Source organism: Monodon monoceros, unplaced genomic scaffold (assembly GCF_005190385.1).
Source record: "Monodon monoceros isolate NGI ecotype Baffin Bay Population unplaced genomic scaffold, NGI_Narwhal_1 Super_Scaffold_1, whole genome shotgun sequence".
Classification (NCBI taxonomy): Eukaryota; Metazoa; Chordata; class Mammalia; order Artiodactyla; family Monodontidae; genus Monodon; species Monodon monoceros.
In genome coordinates this window covers 16062798-16084591 of record NW_021703765.1, presented here as the reverse complement: position 1 = coordinate 16084591, position 21794 = coordinate 16062798, and the positions used below count along the sequence as shown (strand labels likewise).

The 21794-nt window shown below is 44.2% G+C and overlaps 1 protein-coding gene across 8 annotated transcripts in view; it reads left to right on the top strand.

Annotated features, from left to right (window-relative positions):
* Nucleotides 1–21794, top strand: part of NEDD4L (NEDD4 like E3 ubiquitin protein ligase) — a 342431-nt gene that overhangs the window by 152941 nt on the left and 167696 nt on the right. Inside the window, exon 1 of one of the 8 annotated variants that reach the window (XM_029220899.1) lies at nt 9874–10257. The exons of the other annotated variants lie outside the window; for them this stretch is intronic. Coding sequence (XP_029076732.1) covers nt 10235–10257 — 23 coding nt within the window. The 5' untranslated portion in view covers nt 9874–10234. Of the gene's footprint in view, nt 1–9873; nt 10258–21794 lie in introns of those variants that run through there. 8 annotated transcript variants of the gene reach the window in all.

Genomic DNA, 21794 nt, shown 5'->3' with positions numbered 1-21794 from the left:
CAATGCAGGGGGCCCGGGTTCTATCCCTGGTCAGGGAACTAGATCCCACATGCATGCTGCAACTAAGAGTTTACATGCTTCAACTAAGGAGCCCGCCAGCCGCAACTAACACCCAGCACAACCAAATAAATAAAATATTTTTTTAAAAAAGTGTCTGTACACAAAGGCATATGTAAAAGGCTGTTTATTGTACCATCATAGTGGCAAGATTTGAAAACACATGTGCCCGTTGCTTGAAAAATGGCTAGCTTTATGGAATATTTGTACGATGTCATATTATGTGGCTATTGAATGGGAAGCTGTTGAAAGCACTCCTTCTCCAAGTCAAGAGGGGCTGAGTGGAGGCTGGTGTGGATGACGGTGGGTTGGGAGGAAGCGGGGAAAAAATCCCACCTGCGGTTAAGTGTTAACCACATTTCATATTTTTCCTTGTGGAGCAAGCTGAACCGTACTGAAGTTAAAAATCCTGGTTCCTTCTCTTAGACCTCTAATTCTTTTTCTTTCTCATACCAGCCTGTGTTGGTTTTCATGCCCTGGTGCCCTGTCGGGTTTTGTGAGGATATTAATTATGCATCTTTAAAATTCTTCTTTTTCCGACTCTGTTTGCATGCTCCCTATGCAAGCTCGTGCCCCTGGTGTCTCATGGCCTGGTTTTCTTCACGTGTTTGACGATCCTGGGTTGTCTGTTGGTCTTGGCATTTGTGAGTCCTGTTGGCCCCGTTTGCATCTGAGGAGCCTGGCACTGGTGTGTGTCAGGTTGAGGCCCTGGGTAGGACTTGGTGGGATGGGCAGCAGGTGGCCTCTTACGTATGGCTGCTTCCTGGCCCTCTTTAGCTACCTGCACTTTCCAGACTTAGGACCACTGTCCTGCTTTCACCTGCATAAGAAGGCAGTGACCATAGAAGCTAGAGGAAGCGAAGTTTCCTGATTAATCACCCTGATTGTTGCCCAGGGTCTCTCCAGTCCCTTGTATGAATTGACTCCTGAATTTCTGGCACCCAGAAATATTCCCACCAGTTTGGCTCTCTCCTGCGCACTCGGTGGCTCTGGTTTTGTTTTTCTGTCCATTCAACCCATCCCACTTATGTTCAACTGATGGTAGTCTTTCTGGGGGATTTCCCTGGTGGTCCAGTGATCAGGACTCTGCGCTTCCACTGCAGGGGGCCTGGGTTCCATCCCTGGTCGGGGAACTAAGATATCCTGCAAACCACGTGGTGCGGGAAAAAAAAAAAAGTGATGGCAGTCTTTCCTCCTTCCCCAGAACGTTTGTGGATGTGGTATTTAGTCTGGATGGAAGAGGGGGAGGTAGGAATGTGTGGTCAGAGGGCCATCTGGATACTAACTTCTATTTAATCTCTGTAAGCCTTAGTTTTCTCCTCTGTAGAGCAGGGATAATACCAGTACCTATCTCCAAAGGTTATTGTTAAGATTAAAATAAGTGATGCTCGGGCTTCCCTGGTGGCGCAGTGGTTGAGAATCTGCCTGCCAATGCAGGGGACACGGGTTCGAGCCCTGGTCTGGGAAGATCCCACATGCCGCGGAGCAGCTGGGCCCGTGAGCCACAATTACTGAGCCTGCGCATCTGGAGCCTGTGCTCCGCAACAAGAGAGGCCGCGATAGTGAGAGGCCCGCGCACCGCGATGAAGAGTGGCCTCCGCTTGCCGCAACTAGAGAAAGCCTTCACACGGAAACAAAGACCCAACACAGCCATAAGTAAATAAATAAAGCAAACTGTCAACAAGTAAAAATAAATAAACACTATTATATTAAAAAAAGAAATAAATGATGCTCTTAAAGGGCTTATAGCAGTTCCTGTCCTGTAGGAACAATTCCATCAAAGTTAGCTGCTGCTGTTTTCAAAAAATGGGATCATGATAGAGATACCAGATTTCAGTATGTTTTTTTCTTCCCAGTTAATATATCCATGATGCCATCCAACACCATGTTTTAAAAGCTCTGTGGTGTTTATTGATGTATCTATGTGTGCGTGTTTCTGTAAATAAATCCCTACAATTGAATTTCTAGACGAAAGGACATGAACATACACAGTATGATGTTCAACGATATTGAGGAATTGCCCTCCGAAGTATTATACTAGTTTCCCTGGCTCCATTAGTTGGTGAGAGTACCGGTTTTTCCCATCCTCAGTGTTACTCCATTTTATCAATCATTTAATCTTTGCCAATATGGAAGGTAGAAATATTTTATGTCTTTAATCAGTGAGGTTGAGTATCTCTTCATATGTTTGTATTTCCTCTTTTATTCAGTGCTAATTTGCAGTCCTAGTTCATTTTTCCTTAAGGTTGTTAATTTTTCATTGATTTGTAAGAAGTCTTTGAAGAATAGGGGGTTTAACTCCATATCTGTGATACGTTACACATGTTTTTGAAATATTGTATACCTTATATAGAAGCTTTCCATTTTAACATTGTGCTTTTAAATATGCCTTTTCTGTGGTTTCTTGGAAAGCTAACAACTGTTTATATAGCACTATTTCTTTGTTAAAAACAAGGGGTATTCTCCCTATAATTGTGAAAGTTACGCATACACATTTTTCTCAATCTGAAAAAAGAAATCAGAAAGAAAAAGTTTCCAGCAACAGAAAGAACACCACTCTTAATATTTTGGCATTTTCCTTTTAGTTGTCTTTTGGTAGGGAATGTGTATTTTTACACAATTAGCATCATAATGTAGGTAGACATTATAGCCTTTGTTTTGGTCGCTTAACATCCCCATATGTGGTATACAGCATTCCAGTTTCTCTCTGTGCAGTATCTTAATCATTTCTGTCCTGTTTAAATTTCTCATTTCTCATATAAGAGAAGAAAGGTGCAGTGAATATCTGTGCAAAAATTTTTAAGTTGGATTAAGTTCTATACCTCCCTGGAAATGGAATTACTGAATCTAAGAATGTTAGGATTTAAGTACTTTGATATGTATTACCAGTTTGCTTTCCCAAAGCACAGTACCAGTTGATGCTCCTTTCAGCATAAAGACTGTCACTTCACTTTAATCAGAAGATGAGAACCAGCCTGAACACGTAGGGGAAGAGCCTTCAGAAAGAGGCACAGCCAACGTGATGCAAGGCCTCACGTGGAAGTGAGTTTTTTCAGAGATTGAGGAAGAGCATTATGGCCGGTGGGGCTTTGGAGAGGAACGGAGCAGGCGGGAGCCGTGGCTCTTGAGGGCTTTGTGGGCCACCGTGAGGAATTTGCATTTTATGCCTAAGGTTGTGGAAAGCCAGCAAAGAGAGCTGCCAGACAGACAGGGGAGTGACTTGCTGTGACTGTCTGTTGCAGGTAAGAGTGGCCCTTGAGGCCAGTTTGGAGGCGGTTGCAGTAGCCTGTGTGAGAGAGGATGGCTTGAACACCTGGGTGGTAACTAACACCCAGGATGGAGAGAAGGGGATGTTTGGGGATTTTTTTTGGCCATTGCGTCCTTAGGGCCTGCCAATGGACTGGTGTGTGAGGGACACACAGAGGAACAGAATCAAGGAAACTTTGGCTTGATCAGCTGGCCGGATGGTGGCCACCGAGATGTGAAGGGTTAGCTGGGAACAGATGTGGAGGCTGAATCACAAGCTCATGAGGTCTCTTCGCCCTCCGAGTGGACATATGAAGGAGATGATGGTAAACGAGAATGGAGCTCAAGAGAGAGATCAGGGTTGCATAGGTTTTTGGGGGGAGTCATTTGCATTTAGATGGTCTTTACAGCAAAGGACCTGGACCGTATCATAGAGGATGAGGTATTTCTTCCATGTGAAAACGTGTTCAGGTTCCTGAGTAACTGCCCTAAAATAATGAACATTAGGAACCACAGGCACTTCATGAATTGGGCATGTGTGTCTGTAAGCTGTCAGGTTATAAGTGCTTGGAGGATACAAATCACTGGGTCCTGGCTAACGCCTTGAGCAGAGTAGATGCAGGATACGATGTTTACTGAGTGATGTTTAAAGATTCAAGAGACCTTTCCCCCTTCTTGATGAGACAGTTTTCTTTTCAGATGTTTTGATAAAGCCACTAGCAACTTGATTGCTTGTGTTAATGGTTAATTAATTGTGTTAATGCTTGCTTCACAGCATTAACCTGTGAAGCATGTAAACCCACATCATCCTCTTTTTGTAAGGCATTGGAAGGAAAGGCTAATCCAAGTTAGGAGGATTTAAGACCTTGTGAGGAAAACCTTGCCTGTGTTATGTAAAGATTTTTGCCTGTGTCATGTCATCCTTGTTTGGTTCAATTTATTCCTCCCCCTCCAAGTGTCCTAGTTTCTTTTCTAACTGTAGCTGGATTTGAACAAAACAGAAACTTGGTGTTTTTTTTCTCCCCCAGCGTTTGGAGTCTCCATTTGATTACTCATTCTTTATAAATGAGTGATAGTATATTCTTAGCAATTTTTAAATAATTCTTTTTTTCCCTGATTATAAAAGAATTAGACATTGGAAAAGATGAAGTATAAAGCAATATCCACCTGTAATCTGAATAGCCCGAGAGAGATCGTTGGTTACCATCTTGTTTTATTTCCTTCTAGTCCTTTGGCTGTATTTATATGTGCATATGGAAATAGTTTATGTATTTGGAATAATGCTATAGTATTGTTTACAGTGAAGCTTTTTAACAAATATTTTACAGTGAACATTTTATAAAAACTTGTATTATTTTTAGAAGCATGTTTTTATTTTTTTGACATCTTTATTGGAGTATAATTGCTTTACATTGTGGTGTTAGTTTCTGCTGTGTAACAAAGTGAATCAGCTATACGTATACATATATCCCCGTATCCCTTCCCTTTTGCGTCTCCCTCCCACCCTCCCTATCCCACCCGTCTAGGTGGTCACAGAGCACCAAGCTGATCTCTCTGTGCTATGTGGCTGCTTCTCACTAGCTATCTGTTTTACATTTGGTAGTGTGTATATGTCAGTGCCACTCTCTCACTTTGTCCCAGCTTCCCCTTCCCCCTCCCCGTGTCAAGTCCATTCTCTATGTCTGCATCTTTATTCCTGTCCTGCCCCTAGGTTCTTCAGAACCTTTTTTTAATTTTTTTTTAGCTTCCATATATATGTGTTAGCATACGGTATTTGTTTTTCTCTTTCTGACTTACTTCACTCTGTATGACAGACTCTAGGTCCATCCACCTCAGTACAAATAACTCAGTTTCGTTTCTTTTTATGGCTGAGTAATATTCAAAGGCTGCAGAGTATGGGTAAATTTATACTGGCTTTTATGGGGAAAAAAAAATCTCTAGATGATCTCAGTAATTGACAAATCCTCCGAAGATTAAAACCAAAAGCAAACAAAGTAGAAACTCTGAAGTTTTTGGAATGCTACTCTGAAATTCAGGTTTTCTATTCTTAATAAGATCTTGTTTTGAAGGAAGTCAGTCTTTGTACTTTTTTAAAATTCTTTTTGCTTATGTGAACTTAAAATTTAATTACCTTTTATGTATTTCCTCTCCTTTCCATTGGAACATACTGATCCAAGGTGACCCTTTGCGGTGGTTCATAAAATCCCATCTTACAAACCATCCCAGTCTTCTAAGTGTAGTAAGCGATAGTGAGCAAAATTTGGGGGTAATATATCAGAAGTGCTAGGAGCCATATGAAGGTTATGCATTTAATTGTGTAAGTAATATAGAATTAAAGAATTGCCATGCAGTTTTAACATTATTTCAAATTTTAAATTAAAAAAAATAAATGCCAAGGGATGGAGGCAGCCTTTCCTCTTGGTAGACTTCTGGTAGACCCACACCTCGTCATTCACAGGTGTGCCTTCCGTGGCCTCTCCTTGTCAGTAAGGACTGTGAGGAATTCTGAGAAAGACTGCTGTCCCTTCCACTCCCTTTGCTAACTGCATCCTGCCAACACTGTGAAACTCATGTATCTGTCTTAAGATACCAGCACCTACCTGTTCATCAAATCCAGACAGGCCTGATTTGCTCAGCACACTCCCCTTTAACCTTATGTAGCCCTTGACCCTTGTCTTTCTTGGCTGCTGGTTCCCCTCCTTTCCTCTCTGACCACTCCTTCTCTTGCACCACCTTCTCCACAACCGCAATCCCATTTTCTGGTGATTTTTTGTTAACCTTGGAAATCTCATAATGACTTCTATTGCTTCGGTGGAGACTGACTCAGGTGCTTTAAAAATGTGTACATGTAAATAAGAACAGTTTCTAAATTGGGCTACGTCATATATAGTTTAATAGCTCACGTTTTTAAACATTATACTGTGAATGTTTTCCCATGTCTTAAAATATTCCTTGAGGACGTGAGCATATAGATATCTGTAATTTATTTTCTCTGTGGTTGGACATTAAGGTTGCTTAGTGTTTTTATTTTTGTAGTGAACTTCTCTTTTTTTTTTTTTTTTTTTTTGTGGTACGCGGGCCTCTCACTGTTGTGGCCTCTCCCGTTGCGGAGCACAGGCTCCAGACGCGCAGGCTCTGCGGCCATGGCTCACGGGCCCAGCTGCTCCGTGGCATGTGGGATCTTCCCGGACCGGGGCACAAACCCGTGTCCCCTGCATCGGCAGGCAGACTCTCAACCACTGTGCCACCAGGGAAGCCCTGTAGTGAACTTCTTGACGCTCAACTCACACCGCTGATTATTTCCTTGGCAAAGATTCCGTGGATTGGAATTAAGTCAAAGGGGATGAGTTTATTTAGCCCTCTAGATTGTCAGTAGGCTCTTTATTTCTTTTTCAGTGATACTCCGTCTTTAGGCTTTCTATTGCAACAGATTCTGGCTGGTTTCCCTGTTTTCAGCTTCAGCTGATGCTGGGTTACTCTGCTCCACTGCTGACCACAGTGACCTTGGAAACTACAGCACATCTGCGGCACTGTGTCCATAACCCTTGAGGAGCTCCAATTATGTTCATCTAGCCAGCCTCCACACCTTCTTTCTGGATCCTCTGACTGCAGTCGGAGCCTTCAGTTTTGTGCCTGCTGGGGCCACTCTGTTTATGGTATTGTCTTCCCTTAGGCATCCTTGCCTCAGCCCAGCTCTGCACCCTTTCTGCTCTCTGGTGGTCCCAGACTTGGATATTACCAACTCAATCTCTAATCCCCTTACCCTCAGCTTATGACCCAGTCTTCTGCTTCTTTGGAAAAAACAAAACAATAAAACACAAAAAAGACCCTCGTTGGGGAAATACTACACCCTGCCTTCCCTCTTCCTTTTTCCTGGTGTGTCTACAGCAGCACTTGTCCTTTTATTCCTCCGTATCACCTCAGGTGCTACTTCCCCCTGCTTCTTTCTCCAAGGCCACCAACTCCTTCGCTCTGCACAGGGTTCTGTCCTTTTAAACCAGTGTTTCTCAACTAGGGATGACTTTGCCTCCCAGGACACACTTAGCTATGTTTAGAGGTATTTTTGGCTGCCACACTGGGGAGAGCTTCCGTCTAGTGTGTAGAGGCCAGGGATGCTGTTAAACCTCCTACGATGCACGGAACAGCTTCCTGCAGTGGAGAGTTACCCCAAATGTCAGGGGAGCCCAGGTTAAGAAAGCCTGTAGTCTTAGTCTGTGACCTTGGTCATACTCCATCTTGTCATCCAGCGTCTGCATCCTTGTCTGCATCCTCTTTACTACAGCTGCTCCGTGGAGCAGTGGTTTTTCTTTGTGGGGCTGGAGAGATTTGATCATTTCAGGCTGTCCTCAGTGAATAGTGTAGCAGAATGAGGGCTAGTAACACTGGATTAGGACTGCGCGTCTGGGTTGAATCTGCTTTAGCGTTTATTCCGAGATTGTGGTGCTGCTCTGGCTGGGTCCTCACTTCTTTCTCTAGACAGAAGGACTTGAACGAAAGAGACTTCTAGCATTTCCTTCATTGTTAGCCTTTCCTAATTCAGTGCCAGGATTGTAGTTGCCGAGGTTTGGTTGCGTTGTTAGTGGAGATTGGGCAGAAGCTGATTGTCCGTTGGGGAGTAAGTAAGATGTGGATGGAGACCACTTTGTCGGTGAGCCTGACTGTAAATCGAGGAGGCAGAAGTGGAGTCTGAAGGGCGTGTAGGCTTTTTACCCCCTTCGTCCAGAATAAGGTTTTTCTATGCACTTTTCAAGGCAGAGCCTCTGTGGACCCGGAGGGAGTAAACACACTAAAAGGAGAACGGTCGTTACTCAGAAATCTGAATTCTATCTTCATTTTTTTGTATGAACACTTGGAATGCAGTCATCATTTAATTAGGGTATTAGTTTGCTGGGGCTGCCATAACAAAGTGCCACGGACTGAGTGGCTTTAAACAACAGAAATTTATTGTCTCACTGTTCCGGAGGCTGAAAGTCTGATGAGATCAAGGTGTCAGCAGGGTTGGTTTGCTCTGAGGTCTCTCTCCTTGGCTTGCAGACGGCCGCCTTGTCTCTTCCCTGTCCCTTCACATTGTCTTCCTGCTGTACCTATCTGTCCAAGTTTTCTGTTATAAGGACACCAGTCATACTGGGTCAGGACCCATGCTCATGACCTCATTTTAGCTCAGTTATCTCTTTAGAGCCTCCAAACATAGTCACATTCTGAGGTACTGGGGCTAGGACTTCAATATAAGAATCTGTGGGTGGACGATTCAGCCTGTAGCAGTTGGGTGATATTTCATGGGAAGTATAGGTGCCTTTTATCTTTGAGGCATCAGGAAAATTGTTATTCAGCTTGTTTAGGTATATTTTTGTATACTATATTGTGGTTCTTATTTTTTTTTAACCTCCCAGTCAGTGTGTGAATGTAAAACCTCTTAATTTTATAATTTTAGATACTAATTTTAGTCAAGGAAGGTAGAGTTCCTGCTCTTAAATTACACTGTTTTGCACTTGTGTGTCCTCACCTGCTCAGTACTAAAAACTCAGGGTATTTCTCTCATTGTTTAGAAAGTTCTACAGAAAATGGTTGGACCTGCCAGCCTGAGTCTCTGAGGGTGTGTTTGGGGACAGGGTTTCTGGATAACCAGGTGTGGACTTTCTCCAGCAAGCCTTCAGTGATCCTTCCAGCCACTAGAGGTCACTGGCTCCCCTGGTGACCTGTTCTGTCGTCCCAGCACCTCTGGGAATCCCAGCCTTCCAACACCTGTGGGAACTTGAAAGTCTAGATTATCGTTTCTCAGCTGACATGCCAGGAACGTTTGGGTTTATGTGGAAAGTTAGCTTTTTGCTACAAGTGGGAGCACTTCCTGTCGCAGCTGCACCTGCTGGGGTTGTAGAGTGGGAGTTGACTTGCTTCCAGTAAGAGCCCAGAGGTGTAACTGGTGTGCCGGTCACCAGCCAAGGAAAGAAGACATGTCTTAACTTGGCCTCGGGAGTTCAGTAAAGGGTGGTCAGGTGGCTGAGCTGTACCCCGTAAGGAGGACACAGTGCTGAAGAGTATCCAGGTGAGCTCTGCCGACCTCACTCTGCCCTTGACCTATACCGTAGGGCACCCAATGAGTTCATCTGAAGATGGGCTTGCACACCAGAGATGGTGGATTTACGGAGTGGTGCTGTCTCTCATGACACCAAATGCCCCCAACCTGTCAGTTGTGTTTGCTGTTGTCGTTTGCATCATAGTTACCTTTACTCTGCCCTGCCCCCCCCCCCCCCCACGAAGACTTTAAGTTCTTGGTGGGCGCGGTAGGGCTGGTAGCAGGTCGTGCTCTCCGCCTGCTTGGTGCGCAGCCTCCCACGCGGGAACTGGAGAGAAGCCGAGTTCACTGTAGAAGGTGAAGGACAGACCTCTACTGCCTGTCTTCCCAGAAAACTCAGAAACAGCTTTAAATGAGCAGCTTTAAATAGTCTAGCCCAAGTTACAGTTATCCAGGAAACCATGTGCACGCTCGTTATTGCCCTTCCTGTTTGGTAGCCCTGGGCTCCTCTCCCTGCCCGCTGAGAACTGCCACGGGGAGAAGCGGCGCTGCGGGTAACCTCAGGTTAGGGCACCTGGAGGCTGTTTAAGCTAATTGCTGAGCTGCGTGGAGTTACTTAATCCTTACGGTAGGGGTGGAGTTGACTCAACTCCTTTTCCACCAACAAGCGTTTCTTTCTAGCTGTCGTTGAAGTGAATCATCATTATAAGTAGCCAGCTCCGGGGCATTCCTCGTCAGTTGTGTTAAAACTTGCTGGTGGTGGTTCCCGAGAATCAGCAGAGGTGTGAGTGGGCAGCCCTTCAAAACCGGGAAGGAAGCTGGGGCTGGGAGCCCAAGGGTCGTGGAGGCAGAGTCCCAACTGTGACTGCAGCGCTAGCCCCCCAGACGCTTTCCAGCGGGAGAGATGGCTTGCTTTTCATGAGCCTTGAGGTCAGCTATAGGTAAGGATAAAGACTCCACTGTCTGCTTTTATTATATGAATGCACAACGTCTGCTGTTGGCACAGAGTTTGCTTTTGATGTACTTTTTGTATCGGTGGCATTATTCTAGCGCAAGATTTCCCTTTGTAAAGTACTTCTTTTTGGTGTTCAGAGTTCGCTGTAGTTGATCAGTTTTGCTCTCCGTATACATAGACAGGATGGCAGCAAAAAATGAAACTCGAAAAGAACTGTGGTCTGAATTCTCCTGATTCTCTCCTCTCAGCTTTCTTATCTCTGTCTTGGCTATTTAGAAAAAGGTACACTTTTGATTCCGAAGATGACAGCACCGTGGATACTCGTGTTTTCTTTTTGGAAATAATGGAAAATGTCGACCACTTAAGTTCTGTGAATGTTGTTCTCTGATTTGGAAATCACTGGTTGGGGAGGAAACAGTTACGTTTTTCTTCCTGTTTTGTTTTGGATCTCTGTTTTCTCTGATTATTTCTGACTTAACAGTCTCACTGGAGAAGAGGGAGACACCAGCTGTACTTGGCCTCAGATGAAATAACATCTTAGGTCATGAAATGGTTTGCTTGGAGAATGATTTATGGTTTATATCTGAAGTTTTGGTTGGTAGTGATAGAAATCTTTAATGTTTGACTTACATGACTTATTCTAAATGCATTTATTATTATTTTTGATTGGACAGAGCAAAAGTTTAAGCCCAGAACATATTCAGCTGGCTTCCTTTTAGGTTTTCTTAGCATTTTCCCACCCTTACTACTCGCACGTATGGATATGCGTTACGATTAACGCGGGATTTTTGCTTCTTTACTGTCTCATTTGATGAGGACTCATAAACTGTTAACTAGCTAGTGTATGTCTGTGTGTTGCTAAAATGGATTGGAGTGCAGGCCACACCTTTACATTAACGAGCCAGGTTACGTTCAGAAAAGTGTTCCTAATGTCAAATGATGACGAAAAGGCATCAGCAAGGTGAAATACCCAAGCCTGTGGTCAAATCCGAGTTATTCTTTATTTCACATTGTGAAGTATGTTGTTTACACGTGTTCAAGTTAGATTGTGCCCATCAAAGAAAAAGCAAGCGACTAAACCCTAAGAGGGAGTTTAAAGGACTTATGTGGTAGTGCCTCCCTCCCCCCACCACCTTTTCTAAATGTTTGTGAGGAAGAGGTGAACTTTCATTCCCATGGGAATTTGGGGAAGATGATGGTGAAATTTTTAAGGAGACAGGAAAAGGAAATGCTTTCTATTTAGACAGGAGAAAAGCAGTGGGAACGATTCTCATGTACAGTTGTTGCAGGGTTTTTTTTTTAATTTAAAAAGGCTTTTTTTTTTGCGTTTGGGGGGAGTCTTGTAGTGCAACTAAATGTTGATTTTAGAAAACACCACGTGTAGGGCATTCTCTTATCGCCGTGGACTGTGACTTAAAGATATCACATGAAGGCAGGGACAGAATGATGGGAATTTGTTACTTGAGGAATATAAGAGTTTTATTCTGAAGTGGTTTGTTTGGTGGGTATGGGGAGCCCTCTGTACTTACTGACAGCATCTTAGAGGCAGTTGATAAGACTTTGGGGGTTATGACGGTTGCGTTGGGGCGGGAGGGTCGTTCTGATTTTTTGTGGTTCGTTCGAGGTAGTACATCAGCCTGTACTTCTGAGGGCGTTTCCGAGTCGATTTTCAGGAGCTGCCACTCTTCTCACCGTGGCAGAAGTCTGTTCCGCCTTGTGATTTCCCTCCTGTGTGTTTTGAGTTAATGATGATTTAATGCTCTAGCAACGTCGAGGGCTTCTCGTTGTACAGGTGGGCTCGTAGCCTGCCTGCCGGCCTCTCCCCTCGGATCCCAGGGGCATCTGAGTTCATTCACCTTCACGGTGATGGCAGAAGCACAGGTTCCCTGGTGTTTTCAAAACCTATCTCAACCATGTTTTCAGTGGCTCAGAATTCCACCGAGGCTCACTTGGCATGCCTTCACCTACAGTCAATATTTGTGTGCCCTCCACCCTTGGCTGGGTTTTCTCTGTATCCAGGTAGACGGGGTCACAGGTAGGCAGCTCCCCGTGCCATCCCGCCCGCTGGCCAGGACTTGGGGCTCAGGCCTGGCTGAGACCCCCCAGCTGCCCTCCTGGAGTCCAAGATGGCTGGCTTTGTTCCTGGGTCCTCTAAAGGCCTGAGGTCTAGATCGTAGAGAAAATCCTTCCTGCTTCAGTGTTGTCGCCAAAACAGTATGAGCCAAAAGAATCATGAGCTCTTTCCAGATAACCACCTGCTGTGCTCTCAGCTGTTGACGAGTTGTGAGCTGCTTATTCATCTTAGAAGACTAGTTACTGGGAAAAAGGTTAAAGTTCCAGCTCCCGGTTGACATTGTCCCTGAAAACAAAGCGTTGATTCTCCTTCTCCTAGAGAACGGACACGTCCGTGGAAATTTTTGGAACAGCACATGGACACGTGACAGAGCGTCACCTCCCAGAGGCAGTTAGCGGTGTCACTTCACACTAGGTGGGAACTCAGAGATGATAGATTCCGGTGGGGTAAATGGAGTTGAATAGGAACCCATTAAAAAAGCACCACCTGCAATGATGTAAGCTGTCCTGCTCACTGCACTGTTACTCATCCTGCCGCTGCAGGCAACTGGGTCACATGTGATCATAAAGCACCTCTGACTCAGGTCAGTGACTGGAAACCCCGTCACATTATGGAGGGCATTTGGTCACAGAGTCTGGACCAGAGGCCAGGTGCAGTCCTGCGGCTGTGATCTGTGGGAGCATTTTCCAGTGCAGGGATTTGAACGTGCAACTCAACAGGGTTGGCGAGTTGATTTTGGCCGAGATCTGCCATGCTAAGTAGACTAGCCTGAGACTCAAGGAAGTCTCCAGCTTCGTTAAAGGAAATGGTGTGGCGGGCTTTAAGGCATTTTAATATGTCCCACTTTTTCTTCCTTGCCCTGTTGTGTTGAGGTTTTTCAAGGGCATAATTGTATGTGAGGTTAGTGAGTGATATGTCTGAAGGACACTGTCCTGTCTGATAATAGGGTGTGTGACTATTTTAACTCATCGACAAGGTTATTGAGGACATTTGTAATACTGTGTTCGTTACTTTGAAATAATTCGTCTTCTCCTTATTCTTTGAGTCTGTCAGTGACTGAATATTTATTATCTTTGTGCTAGACATTGAGGGGTACCTGTTTTTCACTTATGCTTGGCAGTTTTTGTGGATCTAAAATTCTTTTAAAAGGTTGATTGCTTCTTCCCCTGTCTCTTACTGTTTTCACTTGGTTTTATTTATTTATTTATTTTGATTTTATTTTTGAATACATACTTGAACAGCCCTTAAGCTTGGGGCTGAGTGAGGATGGCAATCAAAGACAATTATGATTTAATTGATGGGTGAGATTAATCAAACTGGCAAAAATATGTCCCCTAATTTCGTTAGCTAGTTAAAAATTTTTTTTCTTTTAAATTTTTTTTCATAAACGGGAGGCCACACACGGAAGATGGAGTGATTTTCCCTGCGTGTGTGTGTGTGCCAGTGGAACTCTGTTTCCAAAGGAAATAAAGAGCTTAATGGCTAGAAAGATTATGTCAGCTGAGAGGTATGCCTGTCAGAGAAAGAGAGAGTGAGTGAGAACGGGAAGACCAAACCAGGGCCCTGTCACTCACCCGGAACTGCAAATCCCAGGAGATGAGGCATCACCTACTGCAGGGCTGTTGCCATGAAAATTAGATTTTGAGCATGACACAGTACAGAGAGCTTTGATGACAAAGCCAGCAATAACCACCAGTTCAAGGCTGAGACCCACAGACTCCCCAGCGAGACTCAGCAGAGCACTTGTGGGGGAGGCACCCCGGCCCTCCCTGGCATCTGCCCTGAGCTGCAGGCCTCCTGCAGTTGCCCCATCCTAGGTATGGACCGCATCATAATTAAATCACCCTTTTGTCATGCTTGTGAACAATCTATATTTGGCTTGGCTGCTTTTTGTGGGGGAGGGGAGAAGTGTGGGCAGAGAACAAAATAAAAAGCAGTTTGTGAGCTCCAGATGAAGAGCACAGCAGTAAGGGTCTAAACGGCCTCCCATTCTTGAGGCGAGGCTTGGTTATTTATTCAACAAATGTGCCCCGGAGCCCCTCGGGGGGCCACTTGGGAGCTGGGTGCTGGGGAGGCCAAGTGCCCATCGGTGCCCGGGCCCTTGGGCCGCATAGCATCTGCAGGGAGCTTCAGCCAATAGTAACCAACCAAGCATGGGAATAACAACTGCATGGGTGGACAAGCCTTTTTTCCTTTTCTTTCATATGGTAGATTCTAACATTTTCCAGTATGGCTGTTTTTGGTTAATTTGAAAGTTGTGGCCGACTCTAGGATAGTGGTTAGAAAACCTGCTTTAAAAAACCCTTTAAGGGCTTCCCTGGCGGCGCAGTGGTTGAGAGTCCGCCTGCCGATGCAGGGGATGCGGGTTCGTGTCCCGGTCTGGGAAGATCCCACATGCCGCAGAGTGGCTGGGCCCGTGAGCCATGGCCGCTGAGCCTGCGCATCTGGAGCCTGTGCTCCGCAACGGGAGAGGCCCGCATACCACAAAAAAAAAAAAAAAAAAAAGACCTTTAAAACATCTTTCCCATAGAAAGCTATGCATTATTATACCTAGAAGGGTAAAAATCCACCACTGATCTATTAGAGCAGAATGAAAAGATGTTTCCTGGAAAAAAAAAATTCTGCCCATCAGACATGTTTATCTCATCTCATGCATGTTGGAAGCCAGGCACATGCTCATCTATGGAGTAGCCCAGAATGAACGAATTATTCCGCCTTCTAAGCGGTGTGGCAGCCTAGATACAGAGGCAGAGGGTTGAACTTGGGGCTGTACCGTTGACATGACACAAGTTCTGTCAGTTGCCAAATGGAGTCATGTTAAGTTACGTGACCTCCAACATTGAGCTCCCATTTTTGAAGTCAAAATTTATTTTAGCAACTTATGGATCCAAGCCTTGGAATGGCTTGTTACTATTTTGAAAGTATAGGTGAAATACTGCGAGGGACGGGTGAATGTGGACACGCGCAGAACAGTACGTTTATGAGACGCCGTCCATACTTCCTGCACTTAACCCAGCATCCCTGAGAACGAGACATTGTGTTCCGCGTTTCTCAGGTCGTCACGGCCACAAGTTCCCGTGCTGTGCTCGGGGGCAGGGAAGCTGTGGGACGACTGCAGACACCTGCAGCTCACCAAGCGCTGAAGTAAAGGGTTGGAGGCCTCCCTTACCATTTGATGAGATTGACTGATAGCCATCATGACATCCGATTATTTCCAGTTTCAGGTGGCGGAACTAGAAAACAAACTTGGTGCGTCTTACTCCAGGGTGCATGCCCTCAATGACGTTGCTATGTTACCCTAAATCAAGTAAACCAAGGCAGCCATTAAAGAAGGGGAAAAAATCCTATATTTGTCAAGTGTGCAACTGTTAAATTTTTGTGAGCGTCTTCCACTTAATGATTTCTCATTTCCTGCAAGTCATTCAAAAATCGCTGTTTCAGACAGGTCCCGGGACCATCCTGATAAGCTGCAACCAGTGCCTCCTTCCACCTTCCAATGTCAGTCCCCTTTGCCTGCTGTGTTTCTCTTCTCTTTAGTGTTTGTCATCTGTATGTTTACCACCTGTTTCCCCTTGCTAGCGGGGAAAGTCCACAAAGGTAGGGGGTTCACATGTTTTCTTCCCTGGTGTATCTCAGGTGCCTAGGCCAGTGTCTGTGACGTAGTAGGTGCTTCTGAATGTACTGAGTGAAGGATCCGCAGAGGAAACCAGACACTTGAGCCTTGAGGGGCCGTGAGGGGAGCCACCGGGTGCCCTTGTGGTCCTGACTTGGGTAATCAGGAGGCTGTAATTTCTTCTGAGTCGTCCATACTTTGAGGTGAGTTGTCTGGAAGTGGCCTCGCCCCACCTTTAAGCATTAGTAGAATGGAATTGGCTGGGTGGCTCTCAGGACCCTGAGGGGAAAGTCTCACCGCCAGCCTTTCTTACAGACTTTCTCCACAGGTCAGGGTCGAGCTTCCGTCTTCGGTCACACAGAGAGCTCTGCTCACAAGAGGGGACTGGCTCCGTGGGGCTCCTTGCAAGCTGTTCCTCGACGTGGCGAGGGTTTTACCCATCGTGGGTTTTCCCTGCCTAATTGCCACTCTGGTTTTCAGCATTCAGCATGCTGTGGTCGCATGTTCCACTGTGGTCTTACTTAGCCTTAATCCTTTATTAATTGCCTCTCATTCAGACTCCCTCAGAGCAGATAAGCCTTCACTTTCGGCTTCCGCTCCATTACTATTGGATTTCTTGGTTTCAGCCATGACATGAGAAAAAGAACCAAGAAATTGTGAGTGAGGCTGTTGTATTTCCGTCCGATTTACCCCTCTCTTAGCGGTATTATGCTTGCAAATAATAGAGACGGCCACTGCCCAGCATGTGAATTCTGGGTGTTCTGTGATTTGTCTAGTGATATTCTCCAGTCTTTGTTTACCACGGAGCTGGAGGTTTACCCACTGCACCACACATCACCACCACCCCCCCGTGCCTAACCTGCCCTTGGGCCATCACCGTACCCTGTAAAGCAGTTACTTGTGGGAAGCTACTGTGTGACCGAATGTCGTGTACGCAAGTGACCGGGCCATGGCCCTGTTCTCAAGGAGCTTCTAGGCCAGTCGCAGTAGCGGACACATAAGTAAACGATGGCCGTACTGGGCGGATTCTGACAGCGGGCGTGGGGTTTGGCATTAAGAAGCCCTTCTCAGAGACAGTTGAGCTGCTCTTTCAGGTCGAGTGAGGGTCAAGTGCAGACCGGGTGGGATCAGGGCATTTCCAGCAGAGGAGAAAGGTCATGGTGTGATCGGAGAACTAAACGAAGTTCCCCCTTGGCTAAGTGTGGAAGGCACATGGAAGATGACCTCGGAGGGGCAAGCAGAGGCTAGAACCGGGCAGACCTTGGATGCCACGGTCGTCTGGACTCTATCTTTGAGGTTACAAAGAACCAATTCAGAGTGGGTGATTCCCATGTGTTTGGCTTGGGTGATTAGGTTAATACTTGGCTGCATTAAGAAGATGTGGAACAGAGGAGGTGAGGGCTTGCGGCTGGGGTGCATCATCACTGGGTTGGGATCGCCAGAAGGGTCCCCTCTTTGCTTTTCTGGTGCCCAAGCTTAGGGTCCTGGCTGGAGTCAACGTGGCTGCCACTTAGCAGTTCATAGTCATGGAAAAGGAGCCGGATGTGAGCCCACCCAGTGAGCATTGTAGCATGAAAAGCAGTCAAAGGCCTTGAGGGGCTTCCCTGGTGGCGCAGTGGTTGAGAGTCCGCCTGCCGACGTAGGGGACATGGGTTCGTGACCGGGTCCGGGAAGATCCCCTGTGCCGCGGAGCGGCTGGGCCCGTGAGCCATGGCCGCTGAGCCATGGCCGCTGAGCCTGCGCGTCTGGAGCCTGTGCTCCGCAACGGGAGAGGCCACAGCAGTGAGAGGCCTGCGTACCGCAAAAAAAAAAAAAAAAGATAAGGCCTTGGGGAGCACCAACATATAAACTTGTATTTCTCCGGTCTGGACGTCCCAGCCTGAGCTCTTTATGTGAGATCCGTGCACTTTTCTACACCTGCGGTTCTCTCCTGAGTGAGCTGTATTCTAATCACCCTTAGAGCCTTGCTACACCCACCTGCAGTATCGCCTGGGAGCTTGTTAGGAATGCAGATTCTCGGGGCTCACCTCACACCTCCTTAATCAGAATGCATTTAAACACAATCCTCAGGTGATTGCTATGCATGGCAAAGTGCTGGAAGCCCTGCTGTAGAACATCTTTCCCAATCACATAAAATCAGGGGGCTCGTTTCTTCTGTGTTCTCCATAGGAGGACCTAGTTGCCTTTTAAAATTTTCTCAAAATTACAGACTGTCGAATATATAGAGTGTAAATCTCATTAGCAGCTAATAAGCGGCATCTGGCTAGAATGCAGAGCTTTCCCTCTCCATGCTGTTTCTCGCATTCTGATCGCTTTGTGTTCATTTATAAGGAGGCCCGCTGCAAACAGGCATGCTACCTGTATGCTCACTTGCTTGGGGTCATCTAACACACTTTCCCCCCAGTGACCCAGTGAAGAGAGAGATTGCATCTCACTTTTGTGGTGACACCGGCCACATCCCCAAGAAGCTTATATTTGATGTAATTATGATCACTGTTGGATGGTACCTCCATCCATGTCAGCTGCACAGAAATTATATTCAATATCTTGTAATAACGCATAATGGGAGGGAGTCTGCAAAAGGATATGTATATACATATACATTATATATATAACTGCATCACTTTGCTCTACACCTGAAACTAACACAGTATTGTAAGTCAATTATACTTCAATGAAAAATTTTGAGGTTACTTACAATGAATGTTTTCTCAATAATGTGCCTTTATTAAGGGCTGTTTAAGAGTTTGTTTGGTGTGTGAAAATTCACATCTACGATGAAGTTTACACATCTTTATTTTGAAAGGAAACCTTTTCAGGCTTGGGGAAAAGATCAGCAACAGACGACAAAAGCATGAAAAAAGACAGTGAGAACTTGTACAGTTGGAATAAAAGTTTATAGTGGTGCATAATGAGCTAGTGATATATTTTTTAAATTTATTTATTTTTCATTAATTTTTATTGGAGTGTAGTTGCTTTACAATGTTGTGTTAGTTCCTACTGTTACAGCAAAGAGAATCAGCTATATGTATACTTATATCCCCTCTCTTCTGGATTTCCTTCCCATTTAGGTCACCACAGAGCATTGAGTACAGTTCCTGGTGCTATCCAGTAGATTCTCATTAGTTATCTATTTTATACATAGTATCAATAGTGTATATATGTCAATCCCAATCTCGCAATTCATCCCAGCCCCCTTTCCCCGTTGGTGTCCATATGTTTGTTCTCTACATCTGTATCTCTATTTCTGCTTTGCAAATAAAATCATCTGTACCATTTTTCTAGATTCCACACATATGCGTTCTCATACGATATTTGCTTTTCTCTTTCTGACTTACTTCACTCTGTATGACAGTCTCTAGGTCCATCCACATCTCTGCAAGTGACCCAATTTCGTTCCTTTTTATGGCTGGGTAATATTCCACTGTATATGTGTATCACATCTTCTTTATCCATTCCTCTGTTGATGGACATTTAGGTTGCTTCCATGTCCTGGCTATTGTAAATAGTGCTGTAGTGAACGTTGGGGTGATGTGTCTTTTTCAAGTATGGTTTTCTCAGGGTATGTGCCCAGTAGTGGTATTGCTAGGTCATATGGTAGTTCTATTTTTAGTTTTTTAAAGAACTTCCATACTGTTCTCCATAGTGCTTGTATCAATTTACATTCCCACCAACAGTGCAAGAGGGTTCCCTTTTCTCCACACCCTCTCCATCATTTATTGTTTGTAGATTTTTTGATGATGGCCATTCTGACCCATGTGAGGTGATACCTCATGGTAGTTTTGATTTGCATTTCTCTAATAATTAGTGATGTTGAGCATCCTTTCATGTGTTTGTTGGCAATCTGTATATCTTCTTTGGAGAAATGTCTATTTAGGTCTTCTGCCCATTTTTGGATTGGGTTGTTTGTTTTTGTTTTGATATTGAGCTGCATGAGCTGTTTGTATATTTTGGAGATTAATCCTTTGTCAATTGCTTCATTTGCAAATATTTTCTCCCATTCTGAGGGTTGTCTTTTCAACTTGTTTATGATATCCTTTGCTGTGCAAAAGCTTTTAATTTTAATTAGGTCCCATTTATTTATTTTTGTTTTTATTTTCATTACTCTAGGAGGTGGGTCAAAAAAGATCTTACTGTGATTTATGTCAAAGAGTGTTCTTCCTATCTTTTCCTCTAAGAGTTTTATAGTGTCTAGCCTGAAATTTAGGTCTTTAATCCATTTTGAGTTTATTTTTGTGTATGGTGTTAGGGAGTGTTCTAATTTCATTCTTTCACATGTAGCTGTACAGTTTTCCCAGCGCCACTTATTGAAGAGGCCGTCTTTTCTCCATTGTATATTTTTGCCTCCTTTGTCATAGATTAGGTGACCTATTATAGGTGCATGGGTTTATCTCTGGGCTTTCTGTCCTATTCCGTTGATCTATATTTCTGTTTTTGTGCCGGTACCATACTGCCTTGATTACTGTACCTTTGTAGTATAGTCTGAAGTCAGGGAGCCTGATTCCTCCAGCTCCGTTTTTCTTTCTCAAGATTGCTTTGGCTATTTGGGGATTTTTGTATTTCCACACAAATTGTAAAATTTTTTGTTCTAGTTCTGTGAAAAATGCCATTGGTAATTTGATAGAGATTGCATTGAATCTGTAGATTGCTTTGGGTAGTATAGTCATTTTCACAGTATTGATTCTTCCAATCCAAGAATATGGTATATCTCTCCATCTGTTTGGGTCATCTTTGGTTTCTTTCATCAGTATCTTATAGTTTTCTGTGTACAGGTCTTTTGCCTCCTTAGGTAGGTTTATTCCTAGGTGTTTTATTCTTCTTGTTGCAATGGTAAATGGGATTGTTTCCTCGATTTCTCTTTGTGATCTTTCGTTGTTAGTGTATAGGAATGCAAGAGATTTCTGTGTATTGATTTTGTATCCTGTGACTTTACTAAATTCATTGATTAGCTCTAGTTGTTTTCTGGTGACGTCTTTAGAATTTTCTATGCATAGTATCATGTCATCTGCAAACAGTGACAGTTTTACGTCTTCTCTTCCAATTTGGATTCCTTTTATTTCTTTTTCTTCTCTGATTGCCATGGCTAGGACTTCCAAAATTATGTTGAATAATAGTGGCGAGAGTGGACATCCTTGTTTTGTTCCTGATCTTAGAGGAAATGCTTTCAGTTTTTCACCATTGAGAATGATGTTTGCTGTGGGTTTGTCATATATGGCCTTTATTATGTTGATGTAGTTTCCCTCTATGCCCACTTTCTGGAGAGTTTTTATCATAAATGGGTGTTGAATTAATGATACATTTTAAAAGTATGAACTCCCTTTCCTGTTTCTAAGTGGTTATCAACAATGTAATCAGGTATCTGGCATTAACTGTTCTGTTATTTTCTCCCTTAGTCCTCAAACATTAATATTTTTTGTGTCCTTTAGATTTGAATATTTAAGTTTCTCACACAAGAGTGTGTGAATTCCATAAGTCATTTGTTAAAAAGTTTTTGCTTTTGTTAATTGTAAGTGACTTATAATGTTAGTTTGGGGTATTAGGTAATATTGCTGAAAATGAGGTTTGCTGTGAAGCTTTTCTTTTTTTTCGTTTTCTTATTTCTTTGCATTTACTTGAGCTCATAACTCAGAACAGTTTAGGAAATGACCCTGTGGCTCCCACCCTGTGGAAAAGTGAAGAAAATGAAGGAAGTGTAAGAAAATGAGATTTGCACAGAAAATACATTCTGTGTCTAGTTGATCAGTATCAGGTATGTGTTGAGAATTCCATGTTTTGGCAACTCAGGCAAGACGACGTTTCCAAATGTGTGACCCTGGGAAGAAGTTACCCTATCATA